Raw genomic sequence first — 16,633 nt, 5'->3', positions numbered from 1 at the left:
ACTGTCGATAATTGAATTTTTTTAATGTAATGAATAGTTTTAAAATTGTTGTTTGGTTATAATGAATGTAGTAACTGATTAAGCTTCATTATCTGTAACCAAATTTATCTTAGATATAACCACTAATGCTAGACACGGAACTAATAGATGAAACGAAAAAAATACCATAAAATAAGAATTATCTATATATTAATACGTGAGAGAAAAACTTTGTAACCCTTTTTACGAAAAATGGGAAAACGTAGGTGCATGAAATTTCGCACAGCTGTTATAGTTTATATGGTAAAGGAGTGCATCGAGCTAATATTATTTTAAAATGATGCTTTTATCATATATATTTTTAACAAATAAAACGTTACACACACTACGACACTACTACTAGGAAAAATGACAGATTTTTGAGTGACAAGCCTATACATAAGAATTATACTCTTTTATTTATGGTTGAAGTCTGTTGGCAACAAGTTGACAAATTGAAAATGGATTATAGTTTTTTTATATTTAATTTTAGATACTATTAGACAATGCTTAAATGGCCAGTCTGAGATCAGCTGAGTCCCAGAGACAAGAATTGAAAAAAACTATGAAGTCAATATTTTTTACAAAATATAGTTGTCAGTCCTAATGTCGTTGCAATTAAGGTCGAATTTCGACCATTGGGCGATCTCTAGTCTATATATTAATACGTGAGAGAAAAACTTTGTAACCCTTTTTACGAAAAATGGGGAAACGTAGGTGCATGAAATTTCTCACAGTTATAGTTTATATGGTGAAGGAGTGCATCGATCTAATATTATTTTAAAATTATGCTTTTATCATATAATATATTTTTAACAAATAAAACGTTACACACACTATGACACTACTACTAGGAAAAATGACAGATTTTTGAGTGACAAGCCTATACATTCGAATTATACTCTATTCTATTTATAGTTGAAGCTGTTGACAAACAGTTGACAAATTGAAAATGGATTATTGTTTTTTTTATTTAATTTTAGATACTATTAGACAATGATTAAACGGCCAGTCTGAGATCAGCTGAGTCCCAGAGACAAGAATTGAAAAAAACTATGATGAAGTCAATATTTTTTACAAAACATAGGTAGTAGTCCTAATGTCGTTGCAAGTAAGGTCGAATTTCGACCATTGGGCGATCTCTAGTTTTAATTATTTCTCAACACTGTAAATTTTATACGGCTTCTAAAGCTATCTGTTGATGTGATTAGAAATATTAGGGACGCCTTCGGGAACAAAATTTTAAAATGGGATCAGTTTTCGTAAGCAATGTGACCGTGTCAACACGCGCTCGGCATATTTAATAGGTTAAAGCTACATACGTATAGCTTTATATAACAAGACATATTAGGTATACCAAAATTAGAAAATTCAGACGATTCATAGTTACTTTACTTTATTTTAATTATTATATTTGCCTTGCTTAGGTAAATTACTAGAACGTCTCATCGTACCTCGCCTGCTACCCGGTGGGCGGTGACCCTAAATTCCATAGCCATCAGTTCGGTTTCACCGCCGGGAAATCGACTGTCCACGCGGCGTTAGAAGTAAGAAAAATAGTTAATTTGTCGGAAACTAAATACATGGTCGCCATTTCATTAGATATTCCCGGGGCCTTCGACCATGCCTGGTGGCCGATGGTGCTATTAAAACTAAAAAATCGAGGGTGTTACTGCAATATTTATTCTATAATACATTCTTACTTTTCTAACGGTCAAACTAAGCTTCGTCTAGGACATTGTACCCATACCAAAGATTTAACTAGCGGCTGCCCTCAAGGATCGGTAATTTCGCCTAAATTATGCAACATCGGATTCGACGATTTGTTAAGTCTTCCACTTCCACCGCTTTGTATACTAGTTGGTTACGCCGATGACGGGTTTCTTATCGTTCAAGCAAACTCGCGTTCCGAAATTGAGTCTAAAGCCAACAGTAGTCTTAATTTAATATCTGACTGGGGTAAGCGTAATCGTCTGAAATTCGCCGCGCATAAAACTTACCAAATTCTTTTAAAAGGCTCCCTTATATCTTCCCCTAGCATTAAACTTGACAATATTAACGTTAAACGCAAACAGTCACTCTGTTATCTTGGTTTTTACTAAGAAAATACATTTTTAGAACATATAATTCAAACCGGTGAGAAAGCGAAACGCAACTTTTACTCCTTTACCAAAATATCTACGTCGACATGGGCCCTATCATTCAAAACTCTAAAATTAATTTACACTGCTACTTACCTTGGTAGCATTTGCTACGGGGCCCCCGTGTGGGCCGACAGAGCAACTATCGGCGCGGCTCGTCGCAAGTTGCTACAAAGCCAACGTCTTGCTCTTATATTCTTATGCAAAGCTTACAGAACCACAAGCACCGAAGCCTTGCCCGTGTTAGCCGGAGTTTTACCCATTGACCTTGAGATTCAGCGTCGTGCGACAATGTACTATCATAACAAAAACATTGACAACCCGTTCTTTTTAAGCGCTCGCGATAGAAATAAAATAGCAAGATTGTTTGAACCTTTAGAAAACTCTTTGCAAAGCCTAATCTCCGAATGGCAGACGCGTTGGGACTGTTCCACCAAAGGGCGACATCTTTATAATTTTTTTCCTAATATTCGTGAACGACTATCCAAACATTGGATGGATATTGATCACTGCGTTTTTCAATTCCTGACCGGTCATGGAAATTTTAAGGCCAAACTCTACGGATTTAATCTAGTAGCATCACCCATGTGCGAGTGCTCGACCGAAGGCAACATGTTTGAACAAACAGCTCATCATGTTCTCTGGGAGTGCAGTCTCTGGCAGGACGAAAGAACTACAATGCTAAACAACCTACTCTGCACATCTGGTGTCGCATACTACGGTGATCTCGTGGACAGCGCTAGGAACTACCGTGCCTTCAAGCGTTTTTGTCACAATTACTATTGGCAACAGTCTAACACAATAAATTAATTTAGCTCTAGCGAAGTAGTCACTATTATTATTAACGTTAATTACTGTGGTGCTTCTCCCCTTCAGTTCTTTGACTTTCGGTCATTGCAACTTTGTGCTGTCTCCTGTTTATATTGGGGAGGGAATCTGGAATTTTTCCTACTCCTCCTATTTTCTTCTGATTAATTTCGTTGCGGGTCCTAAGACAGCTTTAGCATGTCCCTCGGGCTCCCTGAGATCATATCAAAGGGTTTTCGTGGTTGGATACCGCTGTCGATCCTGGCGACACAGGAGATACAGTGGTGGGAATGTGTGGTGGGCCAAAGCCCGATTAAAATTTAATTGAATTAGCTATTTTACATAAAATATATAATATGGAGTTTCAAAATCTTCATTAAATTAAAGAGGAAAAATCTTTATTAAATTAGAATTAAGCAATCGATATCACTGAGTAAGCACTCACCACCGCTGGTTAAGCGGATAAATTCGCATTAATAAATATGTATATTTTTCTGTTTAAAAGAGTAGGTAAATAGTATAGGTACAAATCAGATGAGTACATTACAATATTTTATTGGTTATTATATTATGTATTGGCTACCCTAATTATTACTCATTATCGTAATTAAATATAAATAACAAATTTTGTAATATCACTGAATAAAATTAATCTGTTGTTTGAAGTCACAGGAAAATTACACGAATTTTGTGTACTTTATAATCAAAAAACAAAATTTTTAGAAACATATTTTAACAGCTAACATACATCGGCCAATACATACTTTTAGCAAAATTTTAAAGATTAATTAATTCTTCTACTTTGTTCGAGCAACTCCGTAAAAAGTAGTAGTAGGTACCTGATACACCGGCGGAGTCGTGGTGTAGGCTCACGCGATCCCGCGGCCCGCCCAAGGCGCATAGTGGAGTACCGCCGAGTTTTTAGTGGGTAGGGGCTGCGTCCACCACCATCTTCGGACGCAGCAGAGACCCACATACTTGCGGATAGGACCCCATCCCCCGTAAGATTCTTAAAAGCATTTTCTCGGCGAAAAAAAAAAAAAAAAAAGGTACCTGATACAAAATCCTACGGTTTTGTAGACTTTTTACTAGGATATCGTACCCAAAACGTAAAACGGGCACAAGAAAAAGAATACCTATGTCTGGTTTAAATTAGTAGACTAATCTATATCCAATTTCTTAAAGCTTCCTACACCTATGGCTTCTTCAACCACAGCAGACCTGGTAGGCCGAAGAGATTCATTTACTCGTTTGAAGTTTTCTTGTACAAAATAATCTGGGCTGCTTTGTAACCAGGTTAGTAGTTTCTCTGAAAAGTTATATAAGAAGTATGAGTATAACTTTGAAGCATTGATCGCCAAGCCACTTTGGGCTGGATAAGTTTTAAGCAAGATAATAAATATTGAAGGAAAATAAATAAAATTGCCTGAGAAACTTACATCAGTAACAAAAGACGATTATTGCTATTTCATCTAACTGGGAAATTTGAAGACTTAAATACTTGTTTTTTAATATTCCATAGGATATAGAATAGTCACAATATTTATAGTACAATATTATTCACGAAAAAAGTCATTATTTTTGTGACAAGATACTCACCATTAAGTTCTTGGCGACATAAGTTTTTGCCGCCATTTTCTTTAGGTAAACCGTGTACAGGTATGTCAGTTCTGCTCAAATCCGCTTTGCTGTCGTAAACCTGTATCTTGCTGTACAGCTCCTTGGACATGAGTGGTTTTAACAGCATCAGCAGCTTATCGGTGAAATTCGGTGCGTTTATGAAGTAAATATTGTTTATTTTCACCAGCATGCAATCCTGTAAATAGTTTTTTTAAATGAGATTTTAAAAAGCTTTTTTATTAAAAAATGGGAATACTTTTATTTATTTATAGTATGCGTTAGAAAGACAATATTATTTTCTTCAAATATCCATATTATACATTTTTTTTTAATTATGCCTGTGTCAATATCAATAGCAAATGTTTACCTGCAAGAAGTGTATAATTTGCCGCAGAGCCCAAAACTCCAATCTTGATAGATGACCAAGTACAACCAGTTCCAGGTCTACAATTATGCTTAACCTAGATAAAAAACAGGATCTTAGAAAGGTAAGGTAATAAGATAATTGGTACAGAGGCCTTTCTTAAGCAGCTGCTGACCATACCTGCAGCCGTATCACGTAATTTGCGAGAGCAATGCGATAGCAATTATTGCGCGATAATTGCTCCAAAATTCCAATTTCGTATCACGCATCAGCCAAAACAATACGATTGCAATCGATCGCTACACATGACACCATTGTTTTTAAACCCAGCAATCGCTCGCGCGATATTGCTAGTGGATTGTTGTTCGCTATTTTTACGTGATAGCCCTGCCGCGTATCCATTCGAAATGACTGCATCTTCGCATTTTAAGTAAATTATTTGAATTTGGTTTTTATATACCAGGTTTGACGGTTATCTTTAATTTAAGGTTATAAGTCGCAGAAGAACCTATTAGTTATTTTTTTTGTTAACTTAGGTCAAAGCGTTAATTAATTAGTAATTACCTTTTTTTCAAAAGGAATATTTCTTGTACTATCAGAGAATTTGATTCATAAACAGTTGGCGGACCAACGTAATTTATTTGCAGTGTGTCAAAACGATCCGACAGATCATAATTCACAACTAACATTAAGGTTGGGTTGCACCAACTAACTTTATTTATAACTGTAACTTTAACTATAACTTTAACTACATTGCAAAATGTCAAATCTTTGGTTAAAACATGTTAAAGTTAAAAATGGACGCCATCAAGACGCCATATTTAACCATAACCATAGAGCTTGACAAGGTTTTAAATGCACGTGGCGAAAAATGGAACTAACGCTGTCATCATACAAAAACGCCATTTTCGACAGTTCTCCTTTACCAGCAGCGCCCCCGCCCACGTTCATTTATAACCTTGTTGGACCAGCAGCTGTCATCTGTCAATTCCTCCGGTCAAAGTTAAGGTTAAAGTTAAAGCTAAATGTAGCCTTAACTATAACCATAACTTTAACCTTAACTTTAACTTTAACCACGCCTCTGGTGCAACCTACATTAAATTGACAAAATACGACCAAATGACGTAGGTCCGTCAACTGCCTATGAATCAATTTCTTCGATGGTACCATCCTCTCGTTTGGACTTTACGTGTTTGTGTCTTATGGAAATATTATAAGTTATACCCCGGCCACGTGCCCTCCTCATACTGCCACAGGTCAAAAATCATCATCAACACCCGCCCAGCATCCACAAGGTTGAAGAACTTCGGCTCCGACCTCCGAAGCGCGAGGTACAAGTATCTAACGCCGTTTTTATCGCTTTCAGATAGAGGTAGAAGCATCCTGTAATAAAATTAAATTTTATAAGTAGACAAAAAATAATGCTAGTTAGGAATAATTTTTAGAAAATGTCATTTTATTTGTGTTTTATTGAATACCGAGCAAGGCTCGGTCAAATAGCTAGTAACAATATTATGTAAGTAATTTATTTCAATACGTTGACAATCTTACTTGCCTGCGTATGTAAGCTTTTGCTAGCCGATTTTGCTATACAATTTTTACATACAAAGGAATAACATAAGATTAATAAAAGCAACCATCAATTTTCCTAATCGAAATTTTACACCATAGATCGATTGACAAACATAATATTATTCTATGCTAATATTAAACTTCTACTTAACTGCACAAAATTAACTTACGTATTTTGTAACGTCTCCGTAGTAACATTATCCACTACGCGGTCCTTGAAGAATTTCGAGTAGAGAGTTCTCAGTGTGAAGTGAAGATCCAGTACTTGCTTTGTGAAGAGGTCGCTCGTGTCGCAGCAGTAGTAAGTGAGTATTAGATCGAGATCTGAAATGAGCATTGACCTCTGCTTGGTTAAAAATCGATACCGGAACTTTCAATTGTCGTAAAGGAAATTTTATTAAAAAAAATACTAGCTGGCCCGCAAAAGTTGTTTTGCCATATAAATTATTTATAGTATCAATATAAAAAAAATAGATTAAAAAAACCTATTCTCAGGCCTAACGAATGTACCATCGAGGAAATTGATTCCTAGGCAGTTACGGACCTACGTCATTTGGTCGGCTTATGTTAGCTGTGATCGGTCGGATGGATTTGACTTAACGCAACCAAATTACTTAGGAATCAACTTCTCTGACAGTCAGGGCTGTAGCTAGAGTCAAATTTGAGGTAGGGAGGAGGAATTACAGGAATATTATTATATGAAATGAATTTTACAAACAGTGGTTTGTATATTCGGAAAAGGTACCTATTGCTACGTTTTTTTTACTTAAACGATCAACAAACAATTAAATAATAAAAATTGTAACTTCAAGGTAGAGTATTGCCCCACAATGACCCCCTATGGCTACGGCCATGCTGATGACAGTACATACAAAATTTCATTAAAATCGGTTCAGCCGTTAAGTTCCGTTCGCGCACAAACACTGTGACACCAGAAGTATCAGGGGCGTCTTTCCCTTATGTGCAGGGTGTGCGTTGCACACGGGCGCCACGGTCCTAAGGGCGCCGAGCGCCGCTCGCAACGGAGCCACACTCAGCGCACGCCCGCGTTGGCCGGCCGCGCCGCCGCGCTTTTATGACCAACGTGAAAAGAACTCCAGTTTGCATACATTTTGTGTAGCATCTGGAGATCTTCTTATATTTGTCGAAATTCGAATTACAGCAAATGAAATCTAGACAAAGTCATGCCAAGCCTGGTTCCTGATTGCGATTTATTTATCTATTATTATAGTTAATGCTGTTTGATCGGGTTTGGCACAAAGCGCTGCTATAAAAGCTTCCATCATATTATGGGCTCCCCGAGAATTAATTATGCAAATAGGTCACGTTTCTTAGCAGACAGAAGCATAAACAGACAGAAAGCTCTGAAATTCAGTCTATTGATGCTGGTGTCCCTCAGGGCTGTGTGCTATCGCCTACCCTATTCATACTGCATATCAATGACATGTTACAGACCAACGGCATTCATTGCTATGCTAATGATAGTACAGGTGATGCCGGCTCCCCCCATATTTCTCGGCTAAATGTCATTGAGAGTCGAAACGAACTTGTGTCTAAATTGGAGAAAGTCCGTGAATGGGGTAACTTAGTCCAATTCAACCCCGCCAAGACTCGTTTTGAGAGCACCTCTTTAACAATCTCCCCCAGCATTGAAATATTTGGCGTAAACATATCAAGCGATTACCAGTTCCGATGTCATCTAGAGGGTAAGGCCAAGTTAGCCTCGAAAAAGCTTGGTGTTCTTAACAGAGCGAGACAGTATTTCAGACGGGACCAATTCCTTCAACTCTACAAGGTGCAGGTTCGGCCTCATATGGAATACTGTTCTCATCTCTGGACAGGGGCGCTAAAATACCAACTACTCCCTCGGGATCGTATCCAACGAAGGCTGCTCGAATTGTTGATTGCCATAGTGTTTCAAACAGCTTGGACCCCTTGAAATTACGCCGAGATGTAGCTTCATTCTGCATCCTCTATCGGTTGTATCACGGGAAGTGCTCTGAGGAATTGTTCGGAATCACACCTCCTACAACTTTCTCTCGCTTGCTCGTTCTCCATTGTTCCACACGAAAAATATACCATCCTCATCACCTTGAGGAGTGGCAGTCTTCCACCGAGCATTTTTCGCGGAACTGTCATATACAGTATTTCCAGACCAATATGACCTGCATAAACCTTCAAGAAGAGAGCGTATTCCCTCTTTAAAGGCCGGCAACGCACCAACAGCTCTTCTGAAGTTGCGAGTGTCCATGGGCGAGGGTAATTTTTCTTTCCATCAGGTGACCCGCTTGCTCGTTTGCCCCCTTATTTTATACCCATACAGTATGGGCCATACTAATATGGAGTCCTAACCTTTAAGCGGCCGGACAAACTGTACGTCTTGTACTATGTACCCATTTCATTATGATTTATGACCGCGCGCTTGCTAGGGGGCGCTAGGGTAATGTTTGCACACGGGCGCCACATGGGCTAGAGACGGCCCTGAGAAGTATATTATATATTATTTTTATAAGATAACTCATTTTTGCCAACATGTCCTTTACGACAATTGAAATTTCCGGTATCGAAATACAACAACGAATATTCTATGCAAGATCCACTTGTCTATGTCTAGCATATTGAAAACGTCTTATAGTAGATAAAGACAGTGAATAGATTTTATAGGTTACGTGAAAATATTTTTCTCACCTCCGGGCCGGAAAACGTCAACTTTCTTCCCGCCGCGCTTACCGATGTAGCCGTTTTCCGCCTCCGTCGATGAGAAAAATAGTATACGCACCATGGGCAGTAAATAAGAAAGCCTTAAGATCACATGTACACTCACTTAACTCCTTCTCACCGTATGAACGTTCCCTCGACTTTTACAAATATTTAAAGAGTAAGTTGGGGGGGGGGGTTATTAATTTAAGTGAATGTATTCTAAATTAAACTAAACTTTAAGTTTTGAGTGTCATAATAATTTGATTAATATGCGTCGAATTGATAACCTCCTTTTTTGAAGTCGGTTAAAATACTTGCTTTACGTCACTATCAGTAAAGAGGAGGTAAATATGGCTTGCCATTTAGATAATTAATATTTTTTTAGTTTTATCTGCTGAAATTTAAGATCTTATTGAGTCGAGGCGGGCAACAAATAACCCAGTCTAGTAGTACCTAATTTAATATCATTGACGTCAACGCTTATTTAATAATTATAAGTTTTAACCACTTTTATAATAGTATGTATTAAAGGGAGACAAGGGGCTTATGATTCTTACGGACGACTACAAAGAGACCTTAGTTTACGAGCCTTATATTTTTTCAGGTCTAGTTTTTTGGTATTTTCTTTTTAAATTATGGATGGAAAAAAAAATAAGTTTTAATTCTGATTTAGCCTTAAAAAATTATTTATAATTTAAGATATTTAGGAACAATCCAAAAATATCTAAGTATTTTTTGTGTCTATTAAATATTTTTATAGTCGTAAACTTTTATTATTCTGTAGTTTGTCTAAACTTTTAAAATTACTTATATAACTACTCCCAGATAATCGTACTTCAGTAGGAGAAACTCAAGAAAGAAATCTGAGTGCTGAGCCAAAATGCATTCGCCACGTAGGCTGCGTTTCCACCTGAGATGTGTTGCGACTTGTCAGGAATGTGTTTTTAATATCCAATAGCATCGCCGCGCTGAGCGAGGTCACGGCAAGCTCATGTCAATGAAGCGATTCTATTGGTCCTCAAAAACAGATTCCTCGCAACACATCTCTGGTGGAAACGCAGCCTAATAATAGCAAAGTTAGATGTCAAATACTATACATTTTTGACATTTAAGTTTGCTATCGAAACTGGCGAACCGCATTTTGACTAACCCTGTTGGGCTTAAAGTGCATCCACCCGAACGCAATTTTCCAGCTACACCGCTAGTAGGGGAAGGTGCTAATTGTGTAGTCACTCGAGCGTCATGGAGACCTAGTAGGTTTTACACATTAAGTAAAATTGATAAAAAAATAATAAGAGCGTTTTTTATTTTAGCGGTGGGTTCAGAAACTGCAGCCATTTTAAAGTTTTTAAAAAGAGAATATATTCAGAAAATTGCTTATTTAGGTAGAAAATATATTTTAGACAACAGGGACTAACTCATTTAGTTTAGAGCGAAATAAAATATTTATTTTTTTATATTTTAAAATGTCCATAGAGGCTTACCTAACCTTTGAATCATCAGTGATTTATATGGAAGCTTCTTTGGGGTATGCTAAACATCCCCCCCCTATCTTAATCTTACAGATCCGATGACATTTCAATATTCAAAAAAAAATATTTTTTAACTCACCACGTGAGAAATCTGATTTCTATACCATGATAACTAGACACATGTCGAAAGCCTATACAAGCCTAATCTAAAACGCTCGAGCTTTTCAAATCCCTTCTTCCCCTCCCCACTACGCGAGATCACAAGCAGCGTTGCTTTTTAGGGTTCCGTACCCAAAGGGTAAAAACGATATCCTATTACTAAGACTTCGATGTCTGTCCGTCTGTCTGTCTATGTGTCTCCAGGCTGTAACTCAAGAACCGCTATACCTAGAATTCTGAAATTTTCACAGATTGTGTATATCTGTTGCCGCTATAACAACAAATACTAAAAATAAAATAAACTAAATATTTAAGAGGGGCTCCCATACAACAAACGTGATTTTTTTGCTATTTTTTTCTCGATACCAATACCGGCAACACATAGGCACTTTTTTTAATTCTAATGGCTTATAAGGGCTTTATTGCTAAGCGATTAAGTCGCCCTGGTAGGTAATCACAATATATTATGTAATCATAACTAATAAATATAAAAATATGCATAAAAGCTCACTTGAAAATTGAAATATTCACGGAATACTCTGTTATATTTGTACTTTTATAATTAATAATAAAATTTAAATAAATTCAATAATTAAGGAGGGCTCCCACACAAATAACACAATTCAGCCTATTTTTTGCTCTATTGTGGTACGGAACCCATCGTACGCAAGTCCAACTCGCACTTGGCGGATTTTTTAAATCATTACTTACTATAATTGTGATCTCGCGGTGTAGCGGTCAGAACGCTCGTTCGTGCGGATGCATATTATAAATCCAGCCTTAAGCGCTTATTCCACTTGTCCTATTTAGAATTCCTTGCTAGAATCCCACATAGGAGACTAATTAGTTCGCTTCTTATTCCACTTGTCCTAATTTAGTGACTAAATCAGTTGTCATTTTGGTCAGACGTCTTCTTAATGGCTCCAGTTCTATCAAAGCAACAAAAAATTGGTCTTCTCATAGGCTTTGCTGTTAGCTCAATGAAAATAAAAATAAATAAAAGGCGAAAAAGACGGTTGAAAGAATTTTTGCTCCACGTAAAATTAAGAATTATGAACTTTCTGAACTACTTGGAACCAGCAGACTTAAGAAATTACCTACGAATGGATTCCAGATCTTATAACATAATATAAATTGACCTTTATACAGATTTAGCAGTTTCCACTAGAGATAAAAGGTTGAAACCATCTGGCAACACTGATCTAGTCATTCAGGAATCACATTTTCATTTTCCGATTTAGGATCCTAGCTTGGATCTAGCTTTCTGAATGTTATTCCACTTGACTAAATTTTTTAGGATCCTAGCTAGGACTTCCTTAATAGGACAAGTGGAATAAGCGCTTTACTAGCGCTATAAGAATAGCCGTACAACTTTTGGATACACATTATAGGGACAAAGTAAAAGCACGAGGGATCAATTGTCCCACATCTCGCTACATTTATTAGACGCTGCAAATGGCCAATAATTAAATTTGCAACTAGACTGTACACTGTTATTATCGTAATTCTCCGCTGATGCAGAAGGCTGCGAGGCCACGGAGATATTTATCGTAACAGCTAATACTATATCTTGTATCGCAGGGCTGCCAACAGACCTACTCCTCCTATTTTCTTCTGATTAATTTCGATGCGGGTTCCAAGACAGCTTTAGAATGTCTCTCGGACTCCTTGAGATCATATCAAAGGGTTTTTGTGGTTTGATGGTCGTAGGTGGTGGAAATGTATTTTATTAAAGTCCGTAAAAAACAGATCTGCTGTTAACCTGGCAAATTGAGTACTATTTGCTAAGTACGTAAGAAAAACAGATATTCTACTACCTCGCAAATTTGCTAGCCAAAGGCGTTCAAAACACGGCTTGAATTCCTCAAAATCAAAACTGAGGCGAAAAAGATTAGCAAAGTGCTAAGGCGTAGTATAGAGTTTCAACAAAATATTTTTTTTTCATATATGCCTTAAAAACCTTTACAGAAACAGGACCTGTTGGGTGTAGGTATTTAAAATACATGATATTAATACAAATGTAATATTTCATATTACTGTAATAAAATAATTACAAGTCCCTAATTCCTTCGAAAAATATTATACACAAAAATTAATTGGATGCTTCCTTCGGTCATAAAAATTTTATGTTGTGTCTGGTAGAAAAATTATAGATTAATTTTTCATTGTCAGAACATTGTTACAAATGCATTTTCCGCAGATGCTTTGAAGAACAAAACAATAGCTTTATTTAGCGTATTCATCCAAGTGTAAAGATATACTTCGATTAAGTATATTTAAAATTGTTTCATTTTCTGTTTCTAGTAGCATGATATCTAGTCTATAATAAACTTGAGGATTTTGTTTAAACGCAACGATTTTTATGAAATCTAGCATACGTGACATAGGCCACAGCTATAGAGTAAACCACGCGAATGGACATAGGCTACTTTTTGCGGGAAAATGCATGGTTCTCGTAGAATTTAATTAATTATTATTAGTATTGAATAACTGTAAATATTATGTGAATTATCCTACATAAAAAATATGTTTTTATACAATATTTACAGTCTACATGTTAACGCATATAACAGCGTTAGCATCAATCACAAATTACAGCTGTGCAGATAGGTTGGTAGGTAGTTAAGTGTTAATAGTTTGTAGTACCAGCAGTAAATTACCTGATAAATGTTCTTCTGGCAAGTGAGGTTGTGTTTTGACCCATTCTCTGAGTTGTTTGATATCTTCTGGGCTTATATTTTTGTGCTTCTTATACTCTACATCTAAGGAAATTTGTTTCACTTCTTGTGTCATTTTCTGAAAAAAATATTAAACCAAAATAAAGTGACGCTCAATTAGATACAAGAATATACAAGATTTTTGTCTGTACATAAGAAACAGGCAAAGGCCTTTTATGGTTTCAGCTTTAAGTTGTTGTCTATATCTGGCCTTCAATTATATTCTTAATTGTAATGATTTAACAGGAAAGTAATTATAGTCATTATCATATTATTATTATCATCATTACGTTATAAACTCTGAGACTCCCACACATGTTCTCAGGTGCTAATTATTATTTTAAAATTATTAATAATAAATTTAAAATTCATTTCAATTTTTACCTGTATTTCATTGAAAAAAAATGTAAAAAACTTTAATTGTTAACTCAGTAAAATTAATCACAGAAGTTCCGTACCCAAAGGGTTAAAACGGGACCCTATTACTAAGACTTCGTTGTCTGTCCGTCTGTCTGTCTGTCTGTCTGACTGTCTCCAGGCTGTTACTCAAGAACGGTAATAGCTAGAGAGTTGAAATTTTCACAGATTATGTATATCTGTTGCCACTATAACAACAAATACTAAAAATAAAATTAAATTAAATTAATATTTGGGGGGGGGGGCATATAACAAACGTGATTTTTTGGCTTTTTTGCTCTATATCAATAATGGCAACAGGTAGGTGCTTGATTATTTCTCAAAGTCCTTTGTTATATGTGTTATTTAATATTTATAATTATATTAAAACAAAATATAAAATGAAAGGGGGCTCCCATCAAAAAACACAATTTTTGGCCTATTTTTGCTCTATAATGGTACGGAACCCTTCGCGGGCGAGTCCGACTAACACTTGGCCGATTTTTTGAGCTATTTAACACTGAGAACCGTTTTAGGTTTTAATTAAAATGTTATTGTTTTACGTTTTGGCCCATTCGTGTTAATGTATTTTTTGCCAATCTGTGTTTGCTTCTAAGTTATATATTTTGTTTTTCTAGCATAGAAACAACATGTTTTACTTACTTTTAAGTAAACATAAGTATTTATCTATATTTTGTCCAATAGATTGTGATAATTACAATACACTAATTTATTTTAATTGATTACGTCAATATAACGCGACGGAATTTCGGCATGGTGTGTCATCGGTAATTTAAAAAACATTGCAGGCGGAATCATGCCGAACTTCCGCCGCGGAACTTCGGCATGGTGTGTTTAGACACTTACACAATTTTAAGTCTGTGTTGGCCTGTTGGGGTAACACAAAACAGTAAACAATGTTCTATCCGTCCAAAGGTCATTATTTCGCTTGAGGCCCAACAATAGGACATAACAGCCTAATAATATCACAAGTATTATAGATAAATCTATACACATTGGAGTGTCTGTTTGTAATATTGAAGTGCCTGTTTGTAATATTGAAAGAACCGTTGTTTACTAAATGCATATGAATGTATATAGGGTGCAGACACCATAACAATTTTTTTTACAATTTTTGTCTGTATGTCTGTTTGTTCCGGCTAATCTCTGAAATGACTGGAGCGATTTTGACGGGACTTTTTAGGCACATAGCTGATGTAGTAAGGAATAACATAGGCTACTTTTTAACCGACTCCCGAAAAGGAGGAGGATATATTTCACTTTTTTTTAACTTAGGAACCCTAAAAAGGGGATTTTATTTTCTCTTTTTTATTATCTTTGTTATCACATTTTGCTGACGCGGACGAAGTCGCGGGCAACAGCTAGTATATAAATAAAATATTGGCTAGTTATTAAGGCTAGTTATGTGTCAGGCCACACCAGTGACCAGTTCAATAATCCTCACGATGATCCTATGTTCCAAGGGAAGTAGAACCTACGTAGAAAAAAAATGTTGTAGAGTGTAGGACACAACCATCAAGACTTAGGACCCTCGTAGTAATGAGACTGGTAGGTTGAGTATAGGGTAACTAAGTGTAACAATTATTATCATATTGTAAAACCTATAAAACTGCTTTAAATAATACAGAATATCTTAGGACCTATAATTTTTTTTGTTACAGTAGTTCTTGCAACTATAGTTCAATTTTAAATCATTGCTATTTTTCATAGCACTATTTGATTAGGTAATGAAAAATGTAATGCTCTACTAAGAATCAACGATTTAAAGTGAAGCCTAGAGACCTATTTAATTGTAAGTAAGCACGACATATTAGTACACGAGTAACGCCATAGCGAGTGCTTCTTATAAATTTTTTTAAATAAGTTAGGTAAATATTAACTATAGTACTCAATGTTCAAAATAATTATCTGTTATAAAAACAATAAAATTAATTCTCACTGCCTATTAAAAACAAATAACAAAATCACAAGTTCATAATAATATTACGAAATTTTTCGACATAGTAATAAAATTACTACAAAATGTGAACACTATTTGCGACCCTTGTTTTATGTCATACGCCTTGTATAATTTAAGCAATCTTTATTTTAAAATATAGAATATTTTTGTAAGTATAATATTACCTTTGTCTATTTGGAAGATGCGTCGTCCTTTGCCCAAAGCCCGTTTAGATCTGGCGCGCTCCCTGAGATTTAAGCGTTACAACTACGCTAAAGCCTACTAATATCATATACTCTGTGGCTAAGTTGTGTTGCTGTGGCTGTGGCCGAAATCTGTCACACACATTTTACCACTTTGAAAGAGTCTCTCGTGCAAACTATCCAGGTTAGAAAAAAAGATGTTAGAAACCTCAATATGATTTTTAAAGACCTATCCATAGATACCCCACACGCATAGGTAAGATGAAAAAAAAATTTTTTTGTTTCAGTTGTACCTTATGGACCCCTAAGATTTTTAATAATTTTTCAATTTTTGTATCAAAATCTTAATGCGGTTCACAGACTACATCTACTTACCAAGTTTCAATAGAAAGTAAAAATAGAAAACACAAACAATAAATTTTGAGTATTATAATATTTACCTGAAACTGAAACACATTTTGCTCTGTGTTAAACACAGTATATTTCCCATCATTTTGTACAATT

At 35.9% G+C, this 16,633-nt stretch overlaps 1 protein-coding gene across 1 annotated transcript; it reads right to left on the bottom strand.

Annotated features, from left to right (window-relative positions):
* Positions 1-3,709: 3,709 nt before the first annotated feature.
* On the bottom strand, positions 3,710-16,166 carry LOC121727811. Its single transcript, XM_042115811.1, has 8 exons — positions 16,112-16,166; positions 13,514-13,649; positions 6,693-6,846; positions 6,175-6,333; positions 4,954-5,047; positions 4,566-4,782; positions 4,020-4,275; positions 3,710-3,805 (listed from the first exon to the last, which is right to left on the bottom strand). Exons 2-7 carry the CDS (start codon positions 13,644-13,646, stop codon positions 4,127-4,129), a joined length of 906 nt encoding a protein of 301 aa, XP_041971745.1. The 5' UTR covers positions 13,647-13,649; positions 16,112-16,166; the 3' UTR covers positions 3,710-3,805; positions 4,020-4,126.
* Positions 16,167-16,633: the final 467 nt, after the last annotated feature.

Source organism: Aricia agestis, chromosome 6, assembly GCF_905147365.1.
Source record: "Aricia agestis chromosome 6, ilAriAges1.1, whole genome shotgun sequence".
Classification (NCBI taxonomy): domain Eukaryota; kingdom Metazoa; phylum Arthropoda; class Insecta; order Lepidoptera; family Lycaenidae; genus Aricia; species Aricia agestis.
Note: the sequence above shows the minus strand (reverse complement) of the source record. Positions and strands in the feature narration are given on the sequence as shown.

Bases quoted from the DNA above. Each gene is read 5' to 3' on its own strand.
- LOC121727811 (XM_042115811.1), bottom strand. From the start codon at position 13,646: ATGACACAAGAAGTGAAACAAATTTCCTTAGATGTAGAGTATAAGAAG. The intron at 6,334-6,692 runs GTAAGTTAATTT...ATTTTATTACAG, and splicing joins ACGGAGACGTTACAAAATAC to GATGCTTCTACCTCTATCTG. The intron at 4,783-4,953 runs GTAAACATTTGC...AACTATTTACAG, and splicing joins AAATTATACACTTCTTGCAG to GATTGCATGCTGGTGAAAAT.